Source organism: Terrapene carolina, unplaced genomic scaffold, assembly GCF_002925995.2.
Source record: "Terrapene carolina triunguis isolate 2854851 unplaced genomic scaffold, T_m_triunguis-2.0 Scaffold443, whole genome shotgun sequence".
In the NCBI taxonomy this organism is placed as follows: Eukaryota; Metazoa; Chordata; order Testudines; family Emydidae; genus Terrapene; species Terrapene triunguis.
Genome location: NW_020664794.1, coordinates 39800 through 59622, shown reverse-complemented (window position 1 = coordinate 59622; position 19823 = coordinate 39800). Strand labels below are relative to the sequence as shown.

Genomic DNA, 19823 nt, shown 5'->3' with positions numbered 1-19823 from the left:
CCCGCCTGAGGGGAGCACGGGCCGTCCCCAGACTCTCCCCGCCTGAGATGGGCATGGGCGGTTCCCCCCTGACTGCCTCCCCGCCATGCTGGAGAAGACAGGTGACCCCCCCAGCCCGCCTTGCTGGAGCGGGATGCAGGCAGCCCTCCCATCCCGCAATTGCCTGCCCCCCGCCCGAGGGGAGCGTGGGCGACCCCCCCCCCGCCTTCCCCTCCTGTCTGCCGAAGGGGGGGTGCCCTTCCCGCTGTGTGCCGAGGGGGGGGCACAGGCGATGCCCTGACTGCTTCCCGCTCTGCCCGACGGAGAAGCACGGGTGACCCCCCCCGTACCTCTCCCCTGCCTGAGGGGGAGTAGAGGGACCCCCCCGTGTCTATTTTGCCCTGACAGGGGTTTGCTGAGCTACTCCGGGGAGTCAGGCCCCGTGCTGCCGCAGAGAGCGGAGCGCCCCGGCGCATCGGCCCCTCCCCGCCGCCTCAGGCCTGCGCTGCCTCAGCCAGGTACGTGGGTCCCCCCCCCCCCACGTGACAGAGCCCGGGAGTGCGGAGCAAGCTGGGCCGGGGAACGCAGGGAACCCCCCGCTGCGGTACCTGGGGGTCGGATGGTGTCACTGCTGCACACCCGCCTGCCCCGTCCCTTCCTAGGCCCCCTCCCCGGGACAGTGCGGTGCAGAGGGGCCGGGATCGCTGCTCCGGCCCTCCAGGAGTCAGGGGAGGGGATGGAGGGGGGTTGAGCCTGGTCCTGGAGTGAGCCCCGGGGGGAACCTGAGCCCGCCTGGGGCGGGACCCCGGGTTCGCGACTCCCCGAGGCAGCCAGGGGGCGGCACCGCTAGTGAGTAGCGCCGAGCCCAGCCCTGGGACCCCCGAGAGCCGGGGAGGCCCCGGTTGATGGGCAGCTGCCTCGGGGGAGAGCGGCTGTCACGGCCCCTTGGCCGCAGCCGCGCGTTGTTCCCGGAGGCTGAGCTCCGCCTGGGATCCCCTGACTCCGGGAGCCGGGGCTGGCAGGAACCCCCGGCCCGGCTGCAGTGGGAGGGGAGGTGGCGGCGCAGGAGCCCTCGCGGCTCTGCAGCCACCTGCCCCGCGGGGGCCCCGCTCCAGCCCGGCCGGTGCCCTGCGCCCCACCCGCCGCCAGGGGCCGCTGCCGGCCCCGCTCCCCGGCCGGCTCCTCCCCGCCCGCAGCTCCCGGACCCTGCCAGCGAGTCCGCGGCTCCCGGCTGCGCTCGCTCTGCTCCGCCCGGCAGCGGGGCCGGCCCGTGGCGAGGCGAGGCGAGGCGGCGCCGGGACTCTGCCCAGCCCGGAGCGGGAGCGGAGCTCGGGCTCGGCCGGGCCGGGCCGGGCCCCGTTGGGATCCAGCCGCGCGGCTCGTTCCCTGAGCGGGCCGGCGGGCGAGTCTCGTCGTGACTTCCCCGGGTCCCTGCGGAGCAGCCTCGCCCGGTGCCTGCCCGGCCCTTCCCGCCGCCAGCCCGGCCAGCCGGCAGCAGAGCTCCTCGGGCCCGGGGCGCTGCCCCGGGCGGGCGCGCGGCGAAACGCTCATGTCCGCCCCTGGGCCGCGGTGAGGGGCGAGCTCCAGATCCTCCCGCCCGGCGGAGCTCCGGCTGCGCCTGGGCCGGGAACAAAGGGCCATGGCCGAGCGGGCCGCTGCCCAGGTAAGGGCCCGGCGGGGGCTCCCCGAGCGGGGCAGGAAACCGCCTGGCGGAGGAGCCTGGACAGTGGGCCCTCGCGAGCTTCTCCCTGGCCTGGACCCGGGGAGCGCGGTGCTGCCCGCTCGCTCCCGGGGCAGGGCACGGCCCAGGCTGGAAGCTGAATGGGGAGGAGGGTCCTGACCCCTGGGGCGGAGGCGGGAGCAAGAATGGTCTGGCTGGTGTTTCTCAGACACTGGGGGCAGCTCCGCTTGTGCGGGGCCATTTGCTGCTGGTCTGGGGAGCAGGGACCGGGGCTTTGCTGTTCCCCCCAGTTGCAGGAGACCGACCTCCCAGCCGGGCCCGCCCTGGCAGCAGCCAACACTCCAGCCTGGCTAGGATAGCGGGATCGGGCTTCTGCTGCGGAGCTCGAGGAGAGCACTTCATACCTATTTGTTGTTGAACCATAACTCAGGGTATTGTGTTGCGCACCCACAGAGTAGCATCGCAGCCGCCTTCCAGAGGTGGCAGAAATGAGCTTTATGGGACCTTGTAACTATTGGAGAGTCCCTCTCTCTAATGTTTCTGCTTAATGATGATGGTTAACAATACATTCTCTTTTATTTCGCAACACTTCAGGTGTGGAGCTTGTATCTTTTGTTTCTCTCATAGTCTGGACTGGAGGGGTGAAATCCTAAAGTGTCTGTTGACTTGACCCATAACTCCACAACCCCATTTCTGTGACTTATATTTCACATCATAAGAGACCTTAAGGGCTCTGTGTTGTTAGTAATGGTGGCTTTGTTTCTCTAATTTAATTACTTGGATTTTATTATTCTTTGTATAGCTACTTTAGTCCCCCAGAGTTCAAAAGCTTTTCATAGAAGGTATACATATCTACTGGGATCCCTAAACAGAGAGACCTCTAGGTGGAATGTGCCTTCTTTACCAGTGTGTGCAAAACATGTACACAAAGTCAAGGACCGGATATCAAAAATGCCTATTAAACTAATTCTGTGGGCGAAATCTACCAAGGAGGAAAGGCCAGTATTCTCTTAATACCATGACTCTTGTGGAAAGTATTAAGGAATGTTAAATTACCACAAAGAGTCAGGTTCTCACTTTTTCTCTCTCATCTGAAGGTATGTCTACGTTGCACACCACTGGCCACGGCTTGTAGGGTATGTGTAGCTGCACGCTGCAGTGATAGGTAGGCTGCAACCACCCTGCAGTATGTAGCTACACCCAGCAATGAAAGGCTTTAGCAGGGGGAGGCAGCGGGGAAAGGCTTCTGCAGTGAGGAGTTGCTGGAACCTTTCCTGCTGCCTCTTCCCTGCCGGAGCCTTTCCCCGCTGCTGGAGTCTTTCACTGTGGTGGGGAAAGACTCCGGCAGTTCCCTGCTGCCAGAGCCTTTCCTCGCTGCAGAGATCTGCTGGAGCCTTTCCCCACGGTCTTCCCCCCTGCTAGAGCCTTTCCTTGCAGTGGTGAAATGCTCCAGCAGCAGGGAGACAGTGGGACACTACACTGCTAAATCTAGCAGTATATACAAGGGAGGCACAGCTTGGGCTTGTAGAGAGCTGTGTAGGGTACAAACCCGAAGATTCTGCCATGTCTTTACTCGCCTAAGCAGTGCCTCACCGTCTGCACTGCTGTTTTTACCTGTGCTGGGAACATGTATTGTATGTACTCTATACACTGCCATAGGGAGAGTGCAGTGTAGACATACCTTGAAAGATGGCACCTCAGTAGCACAGTGCCTCTTGAATTTCTGATGAATCTTTGCTTAGACATCAGTGCAGAACCAAATCGCCAAAACCATTTCCAGCAGCAGCCAGGGTCTCCCTTCCAGGTTTTCCTCCTGAGAACTGACAAGACACATCCCTTATTTTGTGTATTCGAGTGAGAACGTAACCGAAGGATGGTATAGGAGTGAGCTTCTTAATGGCTTCAGATCCATAGTGTGACTCTCAACAATCTAAATACTACTTAAGAGTCTGGCACACGTAGGGAAAAGGGACTACAGACATATAAGAGAGTGATGTTAATTTCCCCTTTTCTAAATCAATTAAAAGATTGAAAAATAACTCTCCCTTTAACTGAAGTCTGTGGGTCCCCTAGATATGAGCAGTAGCTGGACATATGCACTGACTGCTTTTTGAAACCCATGGGAATGTCCCCATAAGACTTAAGATCCAATACTAGGTATTACTAAGAGCGGGAGACTCTTGCCCTGTTTCTCTCTCTAGCTGACCATGTGACCACAACTCCATGTCTAATATCTGTCTTTGCAAACAGGGTCCAGAACTGGATGCAGTGACACAGTGCCCATCTCCTTTACCGCCTCCCATTGTCCCTGAACGAACATCTGAAAGAGAAACTCAGACTGCAGAGATTTCCCTGACTGTTGTGGCAGCAATTCAAGCCGTAGAGAGGAAGGTGGATTCTCATGCCACACGGTTGTTGGATCTGGAGGGGAGAACTGGGATGGCTGAGAAGAAATTAATAGACTGTGAGAAAACAGCAGTGGAGCTTGGCAACCAGTTGGAGAGTAAATGTGCTGCACTGGGAACTCTGATCCAGGAGTACGGGCTACTGCAAAGGAGGCTGGAGAACATGGAGAACCTGCTGAAGAACAGGAACTTCTGGATCCTGAGACTCCCCCCAGGCACTAATGGAGAAGTCCCTAAGGTAACAATATCTCAGCTAGTGCTGGCAGGGAAGACTAAATGTTCAAACCAGTCTCTAGAGCTTTGCATGCAAGCTCAAGCCCGCAGTTTGGGTGCAGAATTAGAGGCACATTTTACAAGTGCCTACTGCAGACTAGAGAACAGTAGCACATATACTATGGCTGGAGTCAGGGGTTGGAGGGGGAGCTGGGAAGAAGTGAGCCCTGGTGAGAGTTAATTAAACTAGGAGCTCAAAGAAATTCAGAAATAAAACTGCCCCTTAATAGCTTCTTGCCTCTTTTCCCTCTTGGGAGCTGTTTGTGGGAAGTGGATCAGAGGAGAATGTCCCTGTTATGAACAAAAATGATATTAACATAAGAACAGCCATACTGGGTCAGACCAGTGGTCCACCTAGCCCAGTATCCTGTCTTCTGACAGTGGCCAATGCCAGGAACTTCAGAGGGAATGAACAGAACAGGCAATCATCAAGTGATCCATCCCCTGTCATCCACTCCCAGCTTCTGGCAAACAGAGGCTAGGGACACTCAGAGCATGGTGTTGCATCCCTACCCATCCTGGCTAATAGCCATTGAACCTTGTTTTAGTCTTGACCTTCACAACATCCCCTGGCAAAGAGTTCCACAGGTTGACTGTGCGTTGTTGAAGAAGTACTTCCTTTAGTTTGTTTAAAACCTGCTGCCTATTAATTTCATTGAGTGACCCCTAGTTCTTGTGTTATGGGAAGGAGTAAATAACACTTCCTTATTCACTTTTTCCACACTGGTCAAGTTTTTATGGACCTCTATTATATCCCCTCTTAGTCGTCTGTTTTCCAAGGTGAAAAGTCCCAGTCTTTTTAATCTCCCCTCATATGGAAGCTGTTCTGTACCCCAATCATTTTTTTTGCCCTTTTCTGTGCCTTTTCCAATTCCAATATATATTTTTTTGAGATGGGGTGACCAGAACTGCATGCAGTATTCAAGATGTGTACACACCTTGGATTTATATAGATGCATTATGATATTTTCTGTCTTATCTATCAGAGGGGTACCCGTGTTAGTCTGTATCCACAAAAACAACGAGAAGTCCGGTGGTACCTTAAAGACTAACAGATATATTTGGGCATAATCTTTCGTGGGTAAAAAACCCACTTCTTCAGATTAAGCTTTCGTGAGTAAAAAAACCACTTCTTCAGATAATGCATCTGAAGAAGTGGATTTTTAACCCACAAAAATTTATGCCCAAATAAATCTGTTAGTCTTTAAGGTGCCACCGGATTCCTCGTTGTTTTTGTCTTATCTATCCCTTTCCGAATGATTCCCAACATTCTGTTCGCTTTTTTGACTGCTGCTGCACATTGAGTGGATGTTTTCAGAGAACTATCCACTGACTCCAGGATATATTTCATGAGTGGTCACAGCTAATCTACACCCCCATCATTTTGTATGTATAGTTGGGATTATGTTTTCCAATGTGCATTACTTTGCATTTATCAACATTGAATTTCATCTGCCATTTTGTTGCCCACTCAGTTTTGTGAGATCCCTTGTAACCCTTAGTTAAGTCCAAAGCAGACTGCAATCTTGAGTAATTTTGTATCATCTGTCAATTGTGCTACCTCACTGTTCATCTCTTTTCCCAGATCATTTATGAATATGTAGATCAGCACTGGTCCCAGTACAGACCCCTGGGGGACACCACTATTGACCGCTTTCCATTCTGAAAACTGACCATTTATTCCTACCCTTTGTTTCCTGTCTTTTAACCAGTTACTGATCAATGAGAGGACCTTCCCTCTTATCCCATGACTGCTTTCTTTGCTTAAGAGTCTTTGTTGAGGGACCTTGTCAAAGACTTTCTGAAAGTCTGAGTATACTGTATCCAGTGGATCACTCTTGTGCACATGTTTGTTTGACTCCCTCAAAGAATTCTAATAGATTGGTGAGGCATGATTTCCCTTTTCAAAAGCTGTGTTGACTCTTCCCCAACAAAACGTGTTCATCTATGTTTGATAATTCTGTTCTGTACTATAGTTTCAATCAATTTGCCTGGTACTGAAGTTAGGTTTGCCGGCCTGTAATTGCCGGGATCACCTCTGGAGCCTTTTTTTGAAAATTGGTGTCACATTAGCTATTGTCCAGTCATCTGGTACAGAAGCTGATTTACGTGATAGGTTACATACCACAGTTAATAGTTCTGCAATTTCATATTTGAATTCCTTCAGAACTCTTGGGTGAGTACCATCGGGTCCTGATGACTTATTACTCTTTAATTTATCAATTTGTTCCCTAAGCTTCCTCAGATTTGTCATTTAAAAAGAATGGCTCAGGTATGGGAATCTCTCTCACATCCTGTGCACTGAAAACCGATACAAAGAATTCATTTAATTTGTCTGCAATGGCCTTATCTTTGACTGCTCCGTTAGCACCTTGATTGTCCAGTGGTCCCACTGATTGTTTAGCCAGCTTCCTGCTTCTGATGTACTAAATTTTTTTTTCCTGTAGGGATTTTTTTTAAAGTAGGGATTTCTCAGATCCAGTTCATTAGGATTTGGGGTTAATGGTTCATGGCTGGCAGTCTTCTTCCAGTAGCCAGACTTCTTCTTAGTGTATGCGCAAAGTGTCTCAGGTGGCACATGACCGGGATTCATCATTGTATTTGGTCCTCTGGCTGGATCATTAGCTTCCACGGCCAAGGCCTGGTACTGACGGGGAGTGTGACGTGAACGCTGATCCATGCCCCCAGTAGCCAGACTGATTCCCTGATATTACAAGCTGCTATTAGTGAGGCAACCAAGCAGCAGAAGAGAGCACGTAAAGGGTGTCTGAGGCTAGGGAAGGGTGGCAGGAAGCAACAGATAGGTGTTTTCTGGTGTCAAGCAAAGGGCATAGCTGGGACTCAGGAGACAGGCTTGATGTACTTAAAATTGGGACTAGGTGAACAATGCAACCAAAGAAAAAATAAAAGTTCCTTTAGTGTTCATTCATATTTGCATTGACAGCTTTTGCACTTCACAAATATTTTAGCAAGCATGTTTACTGGTGGAAATGTCATGAAAATGGTATTTAAAAAAAAACAACAACATTGCTGCATATTCATAGAGACTATCACATTTATAAGTGTGAATACTTGACCGGAAACTTCATTCTGTGTCATAGTCATCCAATCGGAACTGAAACAAAGGCTGTGTGTCCAATCCAAACTGCTCCTTTCAAATATTCATAACAAAGTCCTTGCAAATTAGCTACAGCTTGAAATTATCTGCAGAAATAATTAGTTTGCAGTTTTCAAGGTTATTTGCCATCTGTTTGATGATTTGCATCAGGTGGAATTCACCATATGAATGAATGATTATGAAATATTTGCCCAGCTTTTCAGAAAAGAGGTGCCTCTGTGTGTATCTGAAAACTGTAAACATTTCTGAATCAGATTTGTATTATAACTAGTGACAGTCCAAAGCTGTGAACCTCAGATCTGGAACAGAATTTCCCCAGAGTTCTGGAGCAATTGAACATGGGGTTTGAGGTCAGCTCCTTCACAGAAATGAGGATCAACCATGATGCCTGATTCTGATCTCATTTAATAATTTGACACAATAATAACTTGTATTAACAATAATAAATTATAACTTGAATAATTTCAGTGGCCTTGGTCCCAGTTTATATTGATGTGAGATCAGAATCAGATCTGTGGGGTTTGGATAAATTCTGATCTGGATTTGAAGCCGGCAGTGTTCAGAGCCAGGGTTTCAATTGAGATCCATTATGCTGTGGAAATAGGAATCTGAGAATTGTTTCCAGATACACATGGGACTAGATTTCTGTGTTGTGGATTCTTCACCTCACTGAATTAGCTTTGACATCTGAGTGGGGTGGAGAGAGGTTTTATTCCCATTTCACTGAAGTTAAGGAATCAGATGCCAAGATATAAGTGTTGCAGAAGGTGCTAAGTGTGTAACATCTGTGATTCCAGGTGCCCGTGACATTTGATGACGTCTCAGTCTATTTCAATGACAAGGAGTGGGAGAAACTAGACGAATGGCAGAAGGAACTGTACAAGAATGTAATGAAGGGCAATTATGAATCTTTGATCTCCTTAGGTAAAGATCAGTTTTCACCTGTTTGTTATAAACGGACTTCAGAGATTTTACAGGCTGGTGGGTCAGCATGTAGTGTCCCCAGTGCCTTTATGATTGAAGGTCAGCTCCCTTTTAAAAGTAGACTTAAAAATATTCCTCCTTCCATTGCTTTCTAGCTTTGGGTAGTGACTGGACATGTGTGTGTTCATCCCTTATAAATAAGGCTATGATTTTTTTTTCACGGAGATCGTGGAAGTCACGGAATCTGTGACTTCCAGCGACCTCTGTGACTTTAGCCCCTGGTGGTGGGGGGCAGAGCTCCGAGTGGCCCAGCCCTGCCCCCCTGGAGCTCTGAGCAGGTCCCTGCAGCTGCCTAGCCACTTCCCGACAGTGTGGGGACCCTGCAGCTGAGGTTCCCATTTTGTCATGGATATTTTTAGTAAAAGTCACAGACAGGTCACGGTCTTCCGTGACTTTTTCTTTATTGCCCGTGACCTGCCCGTGACTTTTACTAAAAATAGCCATAACAAAATCTTAGTCTTACTTATAAACACGGTTAGGCGATCCTCACATCAGGGCAGAGACATGCTGGCAGAGCAGCATGGGAAAAGCCTGCATTGGCTGCTTATGCTGCACCTATTTGCTGGATAAACACAGGACACAGGTCTCCAAAACTCTTAATCCAGTGGGGCCTTTAAGGAATGCGGAGTTCACTTTAAAATGGTGCTTTGGATATAAAAGCTGCTGTAGACATGCCGTATAGACACACAATGAAAGGCTGACTTTCAGCATTGACCTAGTGCTGCTCCCGTTTAAGTCAATGGGAGTGGAGTTGGGCCAATGCTGAACTCCTCTGAAACGTCCCCCCCAAAATCTCCTTCGCTAACGGGTGGTGGTTGGTCATCGCTTCTGGAATCTGGGGGTGGGGGAGAAGTGACTCTTATGGAAAGTGTCGAGGAATGGTTCCTGTACGCAGATACTTTTCAAATCATTATGATCGAGAACAAGTGCCCTAAAGGGACACTGTCTAGGTGCTTTCAGACTCTGAGTTAAATGTAATTTCAGGTCTTATGTTGGTTCCTGTGTCCTCCTGCTGATTTTTGTGACTTTATTGCATTTTAAAATAAACTCTCCTGTTGCTATTTGAAGCCCCCCTGTGCATGAGGGTGGGTGTGTAATTTCCAGCTCAAGCAGAGATACCTGTGCTAGCTCTGATCAAGCTGGTGTGCTAAAAATAGCAGTGTAGGTGCGATGGCACAAGCAGAGGGAGGGACTGTTCGCCCCGAGTACAAACCCATCTGAAACTCTAGGTAGTTACTCAGGTGGTTAACCCCTCCTGCTGCTTACGCTACCGTGGCTACACTTCTATTTTTGGTGTGCTGTGTCTCCTTGAGCTGGGAATCCAGTGTAGACGTACTGCCCCTCTGCCCCCCAAAAAACACACACAGGAGAAATAGTAGAATTGCCTGTGCAGGCAGTGCTGTCAGCTGCACACTGAACAAATTGGAAAAAACTGAGGAATAACTTTTGCCTACTCCGACGGTTACGTTTGTCTTCAGTGTTAGTTGTAGCAATAGTGTGTTGTGAGCCCTGTTGAAGTCCATGGGAGTTTTACTGTTGACTTCAGGGGGACCAGGATTTCACCCACGAAGCTGAAACATTCTCAGTGTGATTTTTTGTTTTTGTTTTGAAGTTGAGGGTGCCCCGTTAATCCTTTCTTTGTACGTGAGGGGTCTCAAATTCCATTAGGCCTGGAAATTCCTGATTTTCATCTAGGGAACCCAACCAGATGCTCATGAGATTCATTTCCCTTTTGCAGAGTCTGCATTAAAACATTCTTGTGTCCATTCACTGTACCCACTGAGGAAAGGTGAGGGGAAATGTTGTTAAATAAAGCTTATGGCACAATAATCTCTTTCCCACTGAATAGACTCTGCAATTTCCAAACCTGGTGTTTTGTCACATTTCGAACAAGGAGTAGAGTCACGGGTCAGAGGGCAGCAGGACTCAGATGAGGAGAGAGAAATCCTTACTGACCCCGGTGCAGGTGAGTAGCAGATTAACGCAATACAGGGTAAATGTATTCATTGTAGAATAATGATACGGTGCGTTGCACATCTGGGGGCACTGATTCTGGGCAGAATGCAGAGTTCTACCAGAGATGGAGTAGAGAGAGAGAACAAGGGCAGGAGTATTCTTTGCTGGGTTGCTACAGTGAGGGAAGGACAGAGACAGTGAGGGGAGAGGGAAAGCACAGTTGGGGTTAGAGACAATCTTAGACTCAAGGGAGCAAGGTTTGGACAGGTAATTACTCAGCATCTAGATATAGGTCAGCCTGCAAAATAGCGTCTCTCCAGACTGTGGAGAGTCATGGGAACAGAGCTGTAAGTGGTGGAATGACTCAACAGGGAAGACAATACAGCTGCAGTCAGCAAGTTATCTTCTCATGGGGTTAGTGCTTATAACAAGGAAGGAGAATCAGGTAATATAAGCAGGGAAATGGACAGGGACCCTCTCCCCTGCTGGTGGTTCAGCCCAACCTTTCCAAAGGCCCCCCTTCTCCCCTGCCTCCCAAGCAGCCGCTCTTATAGCCCTTCTTTCTATCTATCTACCCCATCTCACTGTAGTATCTAAGCACCTCACAGTCACTGATGGATTTATCTTCAGACTATCCCTTGAGGTAAAGTGTGCTATTCCATGTTTTATAGATCAGGAAACTGAGGCACGGGGTAGATTAAGTGACTTGTCCAGGTTAACACAGGCAGTCTGGCTGAGGCAGACACTGAACCCAAGTATCCTGAATCCCAGTCCAGGGCCCTGTCCATTAACCCATCCTTCCTAGCACGCCTCCCTGAGTGCACCTTTCCAGGCTGAGGGGAAGCTAAGATGGGGTGAACACCCTGTTCACTGTCTCCTCACCTTGTCCCATTGGGAGAGGTGAGGATTAGGGCAACCAGAATGAGCAGCTGGAGGATCAGAGAGCTGAGGTGGAGTGAGCTCACTGCGTGGGCAAGAGGCTGGATATGGAGCTGCACAGAAAGGTGATGGAGGGTTGGGGTGAGATGGTCTTGGAGAAAGAGATTATACTGGCTATCGCATTCTGGACCTCCTGAAGATTGCAGTGTTGGGATTTAGGAAGATCATTAACCCCGGGAATGTTTGAGGTGACTGAGGCACTACTAAAGACTTCGGCCGTAGTGGTTTGAGGTCAGGGCAAATCACCTTCTGCAGGAAAACGCAAAAATGGCAAATCAGCCCTAAAATTGTGGTGTCCGCAGTGCCTCAGTTCTTTCCGTGATGGGAATGCTCTGTGAATCAGAAAAGGATTATTGCTAATGGTTTCTTATATCCCAACTCAGTGGAATGAATCATATCTGGGTTCTCTCTTTATTTCAGCAGGTATAAGGGTTGTGATCAAAACAGAGGAGATTAATCCTGAGGACTGCCCTGAAAACCTGGAGCTGGACAGAATGTTGGAACGATCAGAAGGAAGTTTCCAGAATCCAGACCAGGAAGTAACCCGTGGTAGTCCGTATGGCTCAGTAACGCCTCCGAGAAACCCCTCAGGGAACTGTCTGGATGAGTCCACCGAATATAAAACAGATTTCAGTGAAATCAGAAGAGTCATTGTTCAGCAGGGTAACTGCACAGGTGAGTGGCTGTATGTGCTGAATGTGAGAAAAGCTTTAGGCCAAGGAGAAGCCATGTATTACATCAGAGGAGCTGAGCAAAAGCAGGACTGTATGAATGTACAGAGTGAGGAAAAGCTCCAGGGTACAGCAGTGATGTACAGTGCAGCAGAGAATCCATATGGGAGGGAAGCCCAGAGTCTGCCTGGGTTGGGGGAAACTTTTAAGCAAAAGAACAGTCTTAAATCCCACCAGAAACCCATGCAGGAGGAACACCTGTGGAAGTAGTGACCATGAGAGCAGCAGAAGTCACACATCAAGTCAGGGGACTCCAGAGAAAGACACACCAGACACATCTAGTAAATGTCAGAAACATCTCTCTGAAGACCAGTCCTACTGCACAGCAGAGACTTCATTCATTAGTCTGTAACAGGTGACTAGCATGTTCCTGCTGGGGTGAAGGCTTCGACCACTCTTCGTGTCCTATTAGACATCAGAGACTCAAGAGTGAGACACCTTGCCAATGCATTGAGTATGAGAGGAACTCTACAGTGCAACATCTTGTAAAATGCCAGTGAGCCCACACTGCAGACACTCACTACATGGAATGGAGGAAAGCATTAGCCAACCATATCCGCTTCTCCATCACCAGCTAGTCTGCTCAGAAACTGGATCAAAACACTGAAGAACTAAGTGCTTCAGAGATAAACAAGCTCGGATATCCCCAAACAATGCTTTCCCTGAGGATTTACCACACCCTAGTCAGCTGTCGAAAGCAACCCCCTCTGGGTAGAAGAAAACTGCTGTGTAAATACTACGAGCTAAAATAGGATTAAGGTAAAATTGGAAGTGTGTTAGGATGACTGTTACCTAGGAACTAGAGTTAAGTCTTGTAACCTGTCAAAGGGCTTATTCCTACAAGGCAAGGAATTGGGTATAAAGTTATTGGTGGAACCTGCTAGGGGAGAGCAGACACCCGGACTATCTACCGGGCCTATATGTACACCTTGGACATTCTGTGCCATGTAGCGTGACTGGGAACTAATCAAATACCATGGCCAGTGGAAAGCAGAATCTATCTCATACTTAACCCAGAGGGGCCTGATCACCATGCCAAGTTTTCCAGGAAGACCCAGAGTGATGGTTAACTGGGTCCTGTGATTAGTGCAAATATTTTTCATTCTGCTAAGTCTGTCTTGCTAAAGTGGGCAAAAAGGAGAAGCCAGCCTCGTCCTAGTTCTTTGTGGTCATAGTGATTTCTTCCCGTTTTGCCTAACGCATCCTTTTCCTACAATTGGGGAATGCAGAGGGAGAATCCTAAAACAAACCTAAAATGGATCAAATTGTTTTAGCCAAATTAACATTACTGGAGTGCTCTATCCCATCCAGGACTTTACCATCCAAAGTGAAACTCGGATGAAAGTCCCCCCACCTTGTAACTAAGTATTATGTGCTGCTTTATGGTATTTTGTGTTGCCAAGATCTCTTTGGCTTTTGTGAAGATCAGTAAACACCCCCCCCACACACACACCTTTTTTTTTTTTTTTTTAAAGAAACCTTTTCTTGTTTCTCTCAGTAGCTGGCAGCCAACTATTTATCTGGGTTATATGTGCATTCCTTTGTTTTCTCACCTATCCCCTACCCACACACAGTGAATTGGAACAATTTTTGACAAGACTTTTAGTTAGCTTATTTCATAGATATGTTTAGCTCCATCCTAGGTGATCCTTGATACACGTGATGATAATTTGCTGCTTCGGTGGTGGTGGTGTAGTGCTGTCCTAGAGGACCTGAGCTGTCTCTCACTTACAATCCCTGACTCTCTCACGTGTAAACGCTAATAATAGCTTTGTGTAGATACAAATGGCAAGACCGAACCAGACTCCTGCTGCAGGACTTAAGGCTGGCAAACAAGCGCTCTTCTCAGGTTGGGGGCTGCACAGTGTCTGATCTTGCTGAGAATGATCTATATTCAGCCAATATTTTTTTAACAAGGGGATACCACAGAATTGTGTCCCTGAAGTGTATGCCAAGCCACATTTGTTTCAGGGAGAAGTGGGTGAGGGGACTGCTGAATAGATTAATTTGTTTTCCTATTTAAACAAATATGCCTTCTCATACCCAAGTGGGGAGGCAGCGTTTCTGAGGAGCCATGCTTAAATTAAGCCACACTTGCTGGAGAGGTTTCCTGAAAAAATATCCTGAGTATACAGACAATTTAGCTCAGTGTTCATTTGGCGTTGATCTAAAGCCCATTGAAATGGGATTTTATAGGGAGATCTGCACAGGTCCATCCCCAGGGGATGTTTTTTAAATCCTTGCGATTCAGTGAAATCGAATCCATTTCAAATGCAAAAAAAATTGTGCTTCAGAAGAATATTTACAATGAAAGCCCCAGGCTAAGTCCTCTCTGGCAGGGTCTGGTGTATCCAGATCCAAAGAGGGAAGTGACTGTACCTGAGACAGGCAAATTGCCCCACACTGTCTCTCAATTTGAAAGCAGAATTTTTAAAAAGGGCTCCTGGGAGCCCCTGCCAGCACATCACTGACATGTGGAAGAGCGAGGACAGATTAACGCAAGGCTTCTAGCCTTAAGAGCAAAGTTCCCAAGAGTGATGATGGAGCCGAAGTCCTTGCACAGCTTCCTGCCAAGGTGTGTTAACCTGGTTGGAGTGTCAGTTGTGCCCTAATAGCTCTGTGCAACAGGGACAGCTAAAAGCCTGATACTCTCAAAACAAAATCTAAGAAAATGGCAGCAAATTGCTGAGCAGCTCTAAAACAGTGGAATCTGTGATGTTCTTCCAGAGCTGATTCGCCAGTGTCCTTGGTAATGTTCTAGAATTCCCAAACATTGAGACAGGCAAGCAACATCTTTTGACCGCCTCTCTAAGTAGCAAATCCAGAGGGTTTCTCCAGGAATTCTGGCAGGAATTCCTTGCCAGAAGATGTTGTGAAGGCCAAGATTATAACAGGGTTCAAAAAAGAACTAGGTAAGTTCATGGAGGATAGGTCCATCAATGGCTATTAGCCAGGGTGGGCAGGGATGGTGTCCCTAGCCTCTGTTTGCCAGAAGCTGGGAATGTGCGACAGGGGATGGATCACTTGATGATTACCTGTTCTGTTCATTCCCTCTGGGGCACCTGGCACTGGTCACTGTTGGAAGACAGGATACTGGGCTAGATAGACCTTTGGTCTGACCCAGTATGGCCGTTCTTATGTTCTTATGTCACTTTGCTCCTAAAAACTCTTCAGCAATTTCCATTGTGTATCAAGAATGTCTTAATCATAAGAGGCTTCCTTTATCCTAAGCAGATGAAATTAATGATGTCTTGGTTCTCTTTTAAATTCTCCCAGATGATGGGATTGTGATCAAAACTGAGGAGGAGGATGATCCTGACACCCTGGAGCCATATGCCATGTTCTCAGGCAGAGCAGAGCAGCAGATTTTCCAGAATCATGAGCAGGGGACAACCTGTGAGGCTCAGTGCAGTTCCAAAATGCAACAGAGAAACCTAATCGGAAACAGGCCAGGGCAATCTGCTCCCTGTGAAAGAGACTCCAGTGAAACGAAGACGGTCATTGTTCACCAGAGAAACCGCACCAGGGAAAGACCTTATATCTGCCCTGAGTGTGGGAAAAGCTTCATGCTGAAGATCAACTTTATAATCCACCAGAGGAACCATCTCAAAGAGGGGCCCTACGAATGTAATGAGTGCGACTTAAGCTTCAGGATCAAGCAGCAGTTTATCCTGCACCAGCGCAGCCACACACGACGGGGAGTCGGCCCAGCCCGGCGTGTGGAGAACTTCAGAGACAAGCACAGCCTCAAGCCAGAGCAGAGAACGCCACCGGCAGGGAAACCCTATAAATGCACAGAGTGTGAGAGCAGCTTCAGCCACAAGTCGAGCCTCAGCAAACATCAGATCACGCACGTGGGGGAGCGGCCGTACACGTGCAGTGAGTGCAGGAAGAGCTTCCGGCTGCAGATCAGCCTGATCATGCACCAGAGGATCCACACTGGGAAGAGCGAGATGTCCTTCATATGCCCTCAGTGTGGGAAAAACTTTAGTCGCCCCTCCCATCTCCTCAGGCACCAGAGGACTCACACGGGGGAGCGGCCCTATAAATGCACCCAGTGCGAGAAAACCTTCAGTGAGAAGTCCAAGCTTACCAACCACTACCGCATCCACACGCGGGAGCGGCCGCATGCCTGCACTGAATGCGGCAAAGGCTTTATCCGCAAGCACCACCTGCTGGAGCACCAGCGCATCCACACTGGGGAGCGACCCTACCACTGCACTGAGTGCGGCAAGAACTTCACTCAGAAGCACCACCTGCTGGAGCACCAGCGGGCTCACACCGGCGAGAGGCCCTACCCCTGCACTGAGTGCACTAAGTGCTTCCGATATAAACAGTCCCTTAAGTACCACTTGAGGACGCACACGGGGGAGTAGGAGCCAATGGGAGCTGCACCCCACCTGGGCATTTGAGTCAGGAGTCTTTGTGGAAGGAAGCAGTGGTGCAACAGTGTGTCGGGACTGATAATTTGATGTAAAACAAAGCAAGCAAATAACATGCAGCAAAATTTAAAAGAACAGAAAAAGCTAATTTAGGGTAAATATTCATCATAATGTACAGGATATTTTGCTGAAGTAGGACTAACTGCTTTTTAAATCTATTCTTTTTGATAATAAATGTGAAGTAACTTTTATTTGATAAGCAAATTTAAGATTTCAGTTTTTTTAAATATATAATTTTACACTGTACATCGTACCTTTTAATCTGGAAAATCCCAAAGTGGTTTACATGCCTTCTACAGGGATCGTCTCACCTGCTGCTGAGATGCAGCTGCCCCCGGGTGGAACATGGCATCTCTTTAGCAGTGCACAGCAATAGTATGTGCTCCAATCCCGGTCGAGATTATTAGTATATCCACACACAAACTACAACAAGAATTTTGTATGGATTATTTAGATGTAAAATGATAACGGATGGCTTGCCCTAACACAATCATTAATTATACAATACAGTGGAATCCCAGTCACATTAAAATAGTCATGCCACCTGGAAGCCAGCCAGCCAGCCAGCCACCTCTTTATCGTTCTGGGAAGGTAGACAGTGTCAAGTGGAAATTTGTCTAGCTGACTGATGTAAACGCCCCTGCTCTTGCAATGAAAAGAATCTACTCAGTTATCCAGTCTGTCTCCCTGCCAACACATGATGTTCCCAAGTGTGTTGGTCATTCTAATTTCAAATGACCCAAGTGGTAAAGTTTCCACTGCATCCCTTGGCCAGCTGTTGTCAGCTGCCCCATCGCCGCTTTAGAAAGTTTGCAGATATATGCTAACTCTCTAATGGGCTTTATGGTCAGGGCTTTGGTGTTCTATTTCGTCTGAAAGAGCACTGCCCTGGGGCATTGGCTCAGTGCATGTTCATTCAGTAAGGGCTGGGAGGGCAGGGCAGGGCTGGGAGAACCTTGATGAGTATGTGGATCCTTGGAGGAGTCCTCCCAGCCCTAGTTTCACCACAGTGTTCAGACTGATGTGGAGCCAGGTGCTGGTTTCCCTGTGCAGTGTCCCTGTCTAGTGTGTCCTGCTGTGAATGGGAAAAATCAACAGCAGCACAGGGTGGGGTGGCTGTGTCTCCGGTGCTCTTCTGTGGGTATTTTGGGGTAGAAGAGATGGCTCTGAATCTCCTGCAGCCCAGGGACAGGGTGGAAATAGGAATAAAGCCTTTGGTTGGGTTTAGAAAACACCCCTTGCTAGATCCGGTTGTGCCCAGGTCAGTAGGTGTTTCCCAGGGATCCACCGAATGGTGAATATTCAGGTATTGAATTTCATTTTATTGTCACACTGGAGTCAGTGCAGAGTGAGGGACCAATAGATCTTCATACTGGGCTATAAACAATCCAGCTTTGTGCTACTGGATTACTCATTCCTCCCAGTGCCTTTTTCTGAAATTCTTACAGCGCCGTGATTATTCCAGGTCTGTCATTTCATGATTCTTGCAGTTCACGTGATTAGTGGCATCAAATTTAATTTTATTGGCTTTTGTCACAGATTAAATCTAGAGAAATTTGAGCTGAAAAGTCGTATTAGTACAGTCCACTCCTGGGTGCCAGTGTAGAATCCTCTCCTATTGGATGAAATTCTCCCCTGTGCAGATGGCCAGCAATTGGGTGAGTTAAGTAGGATTTTAGTGGTGCCAGCACCTTATTCTGGCCTGACCATAGATAAATTGCACCCGTTTGGACAATTATCTCCAATAAACCATGGCGTTTTTTATTTTTTTAAAGCTGTTAACATGTTTTTCAGACTAAATTGTGTGCTACGTAAAAATAAGCATCTCATTAGAGGTATCAATGTATGTTTTATTTATATAAAATGTAATGTATTAGCTAGCTATGCACTGACTCTATCTTAAGCACTTATGTGGCCCCAATTATCATAGTATCTAAGTACTTTACAACCTGTAATGTGTTTATCCTCTCTCACTCTGTAAGGAATTGAACTGAGGTCCTATACGTGCTAAGCAACAGCTCTAATCACTGGACTACCCTTGCTTAGTGAGCCCGTACAACCTGATTTCGCAATAGAGCATTTCATTGCAAATTGCAGTTGTACCTCCCTCCCCCAAATTATAATACATATTTCCTCTGGCTGTTTTAATTGCATGGCTCTAATGCTTGGAATTGTCTTCTTCCAGATAAAATACAAGCATTCTGGATCAAGAGAATTTAAAAAGTAACAAGATATGCTACAAAGATATTGGGAACCAATATAAACCCAGTCAGTGATTCGGTGGTCAGGGACTGTCTCAGCATTTGAACTATGGACTCACTGCTGGGTATCCATACTATTTGGAGACTGGCCTGTTCTGTGAGCTCTTCCCCTGTGCAGGTGGTGCTGCTCATGCCCAGAGCTGAGGAAGAATCTTCTCTGGGTTTTGCTTTAAATGGCTACAGGCTGGTTCCCAGGCTGCACTCTGTTTCGTCAGCATAGCTGCTGTGCCCATCGCCTAGTGAGGAGAAACTGGGACTGCCCAGCCCAGCATGGGAGAGGGAGAGTTGGGGAAACACTAATGTCCACTCCTGTGCAGAGATGAGGGGGTGAGATCTGGAGTCCTCCTGCCCCACTGAGTTCCATCTGCATCTGGGCTTGGGAAGGTGGATCATGGCTGAACGTGGGCTCCTGCTCATGTGAGCGATTTAATCTAGGATCTGAAAGCATAAAGCTGTATTGCCTCAGCTGAGAGACCCAGGTCTATTGGCTCAAAGGCTGTAGCAAACTCAGACTTGTGTGTTGTCCAGTGCTGGCCTGTGAGCATTGGCTGCACGTGCAACACAGCTCCACTCTCAGTTGGGGAAAGACAATTGTGTTGTACATTCCAGACTGCATACGTATTATTTTTAATGTCACGCTTGGAAGGAGGTTTCCTTTTTCCAGACTGGTAATCCTTTGAATCAGGCCAGCCAACCCAAACTTTAGGGGCTGTCATTGTTTCACTCTCTGTATTTAAGTTTAAATTAAACCCATAGCATCAAGTTCTGCTCTCATTTTCGTACAGGCACTGAATGCAGCCGTTAGAAGAATTTGGCTCTATTTTCTCAGTATGTTTTTAAATTAAAGTTCCTTTCTAAATGTTAAAGATTTAAGAATGTTTCTCTTATTGTCATGACACATGGGCTGTGGGTCCCTCTGAGATGAGTATTTGTCAGTGGAACTGGTTTATTCTCAAGTTATAGGTGCTTGGGTGAAGGAGTTTGTAGGCTTGTGCAGAAGCTGCTTTGCAAACCAATGTAAACCGAACATACTGAACCAAATAACAGAAATCAC

At 48.1% G+C, this 19823-nt stretch overlaps 1 protein-coding gene across 1 annotated transcript in view; it reads left to right on the top strand.

The window, feature by feature from the left end:
- LOC112122078 overlaps positions 1-19589 on the top strand; it is a 59477-nt gene extending 39888 nt beyond the window's left edge. The window contains exons 11-17 of the mRNA XM_029913078.1: positions 388-497; positions 1554-1642; positions 3911-4303; positions 8254-8380; positions 10290-10406; positions 11756-12010; positions 15343-19589. Of these exons, the coding sequence (XP_029768938.1) occupies positions 388-497; positions 1554-1642; positions 3911-4303; positions 8254-8380; positions 10290-10406; positions 11756-12010; positions 15343-16442 (2191 nt within the window). The 3' untranslated portion in view covers positions 16443-19589. The remainder of the gene's footprint in view (positions 1-387; positions 498-1553; positions 1643-3910; positions 4304-8253; positions 8381-10289; positions 10407-11755; positions 12011-15342) is intronic.
- Positions 19590-19823: the final 234 nt, after the last annotated feature.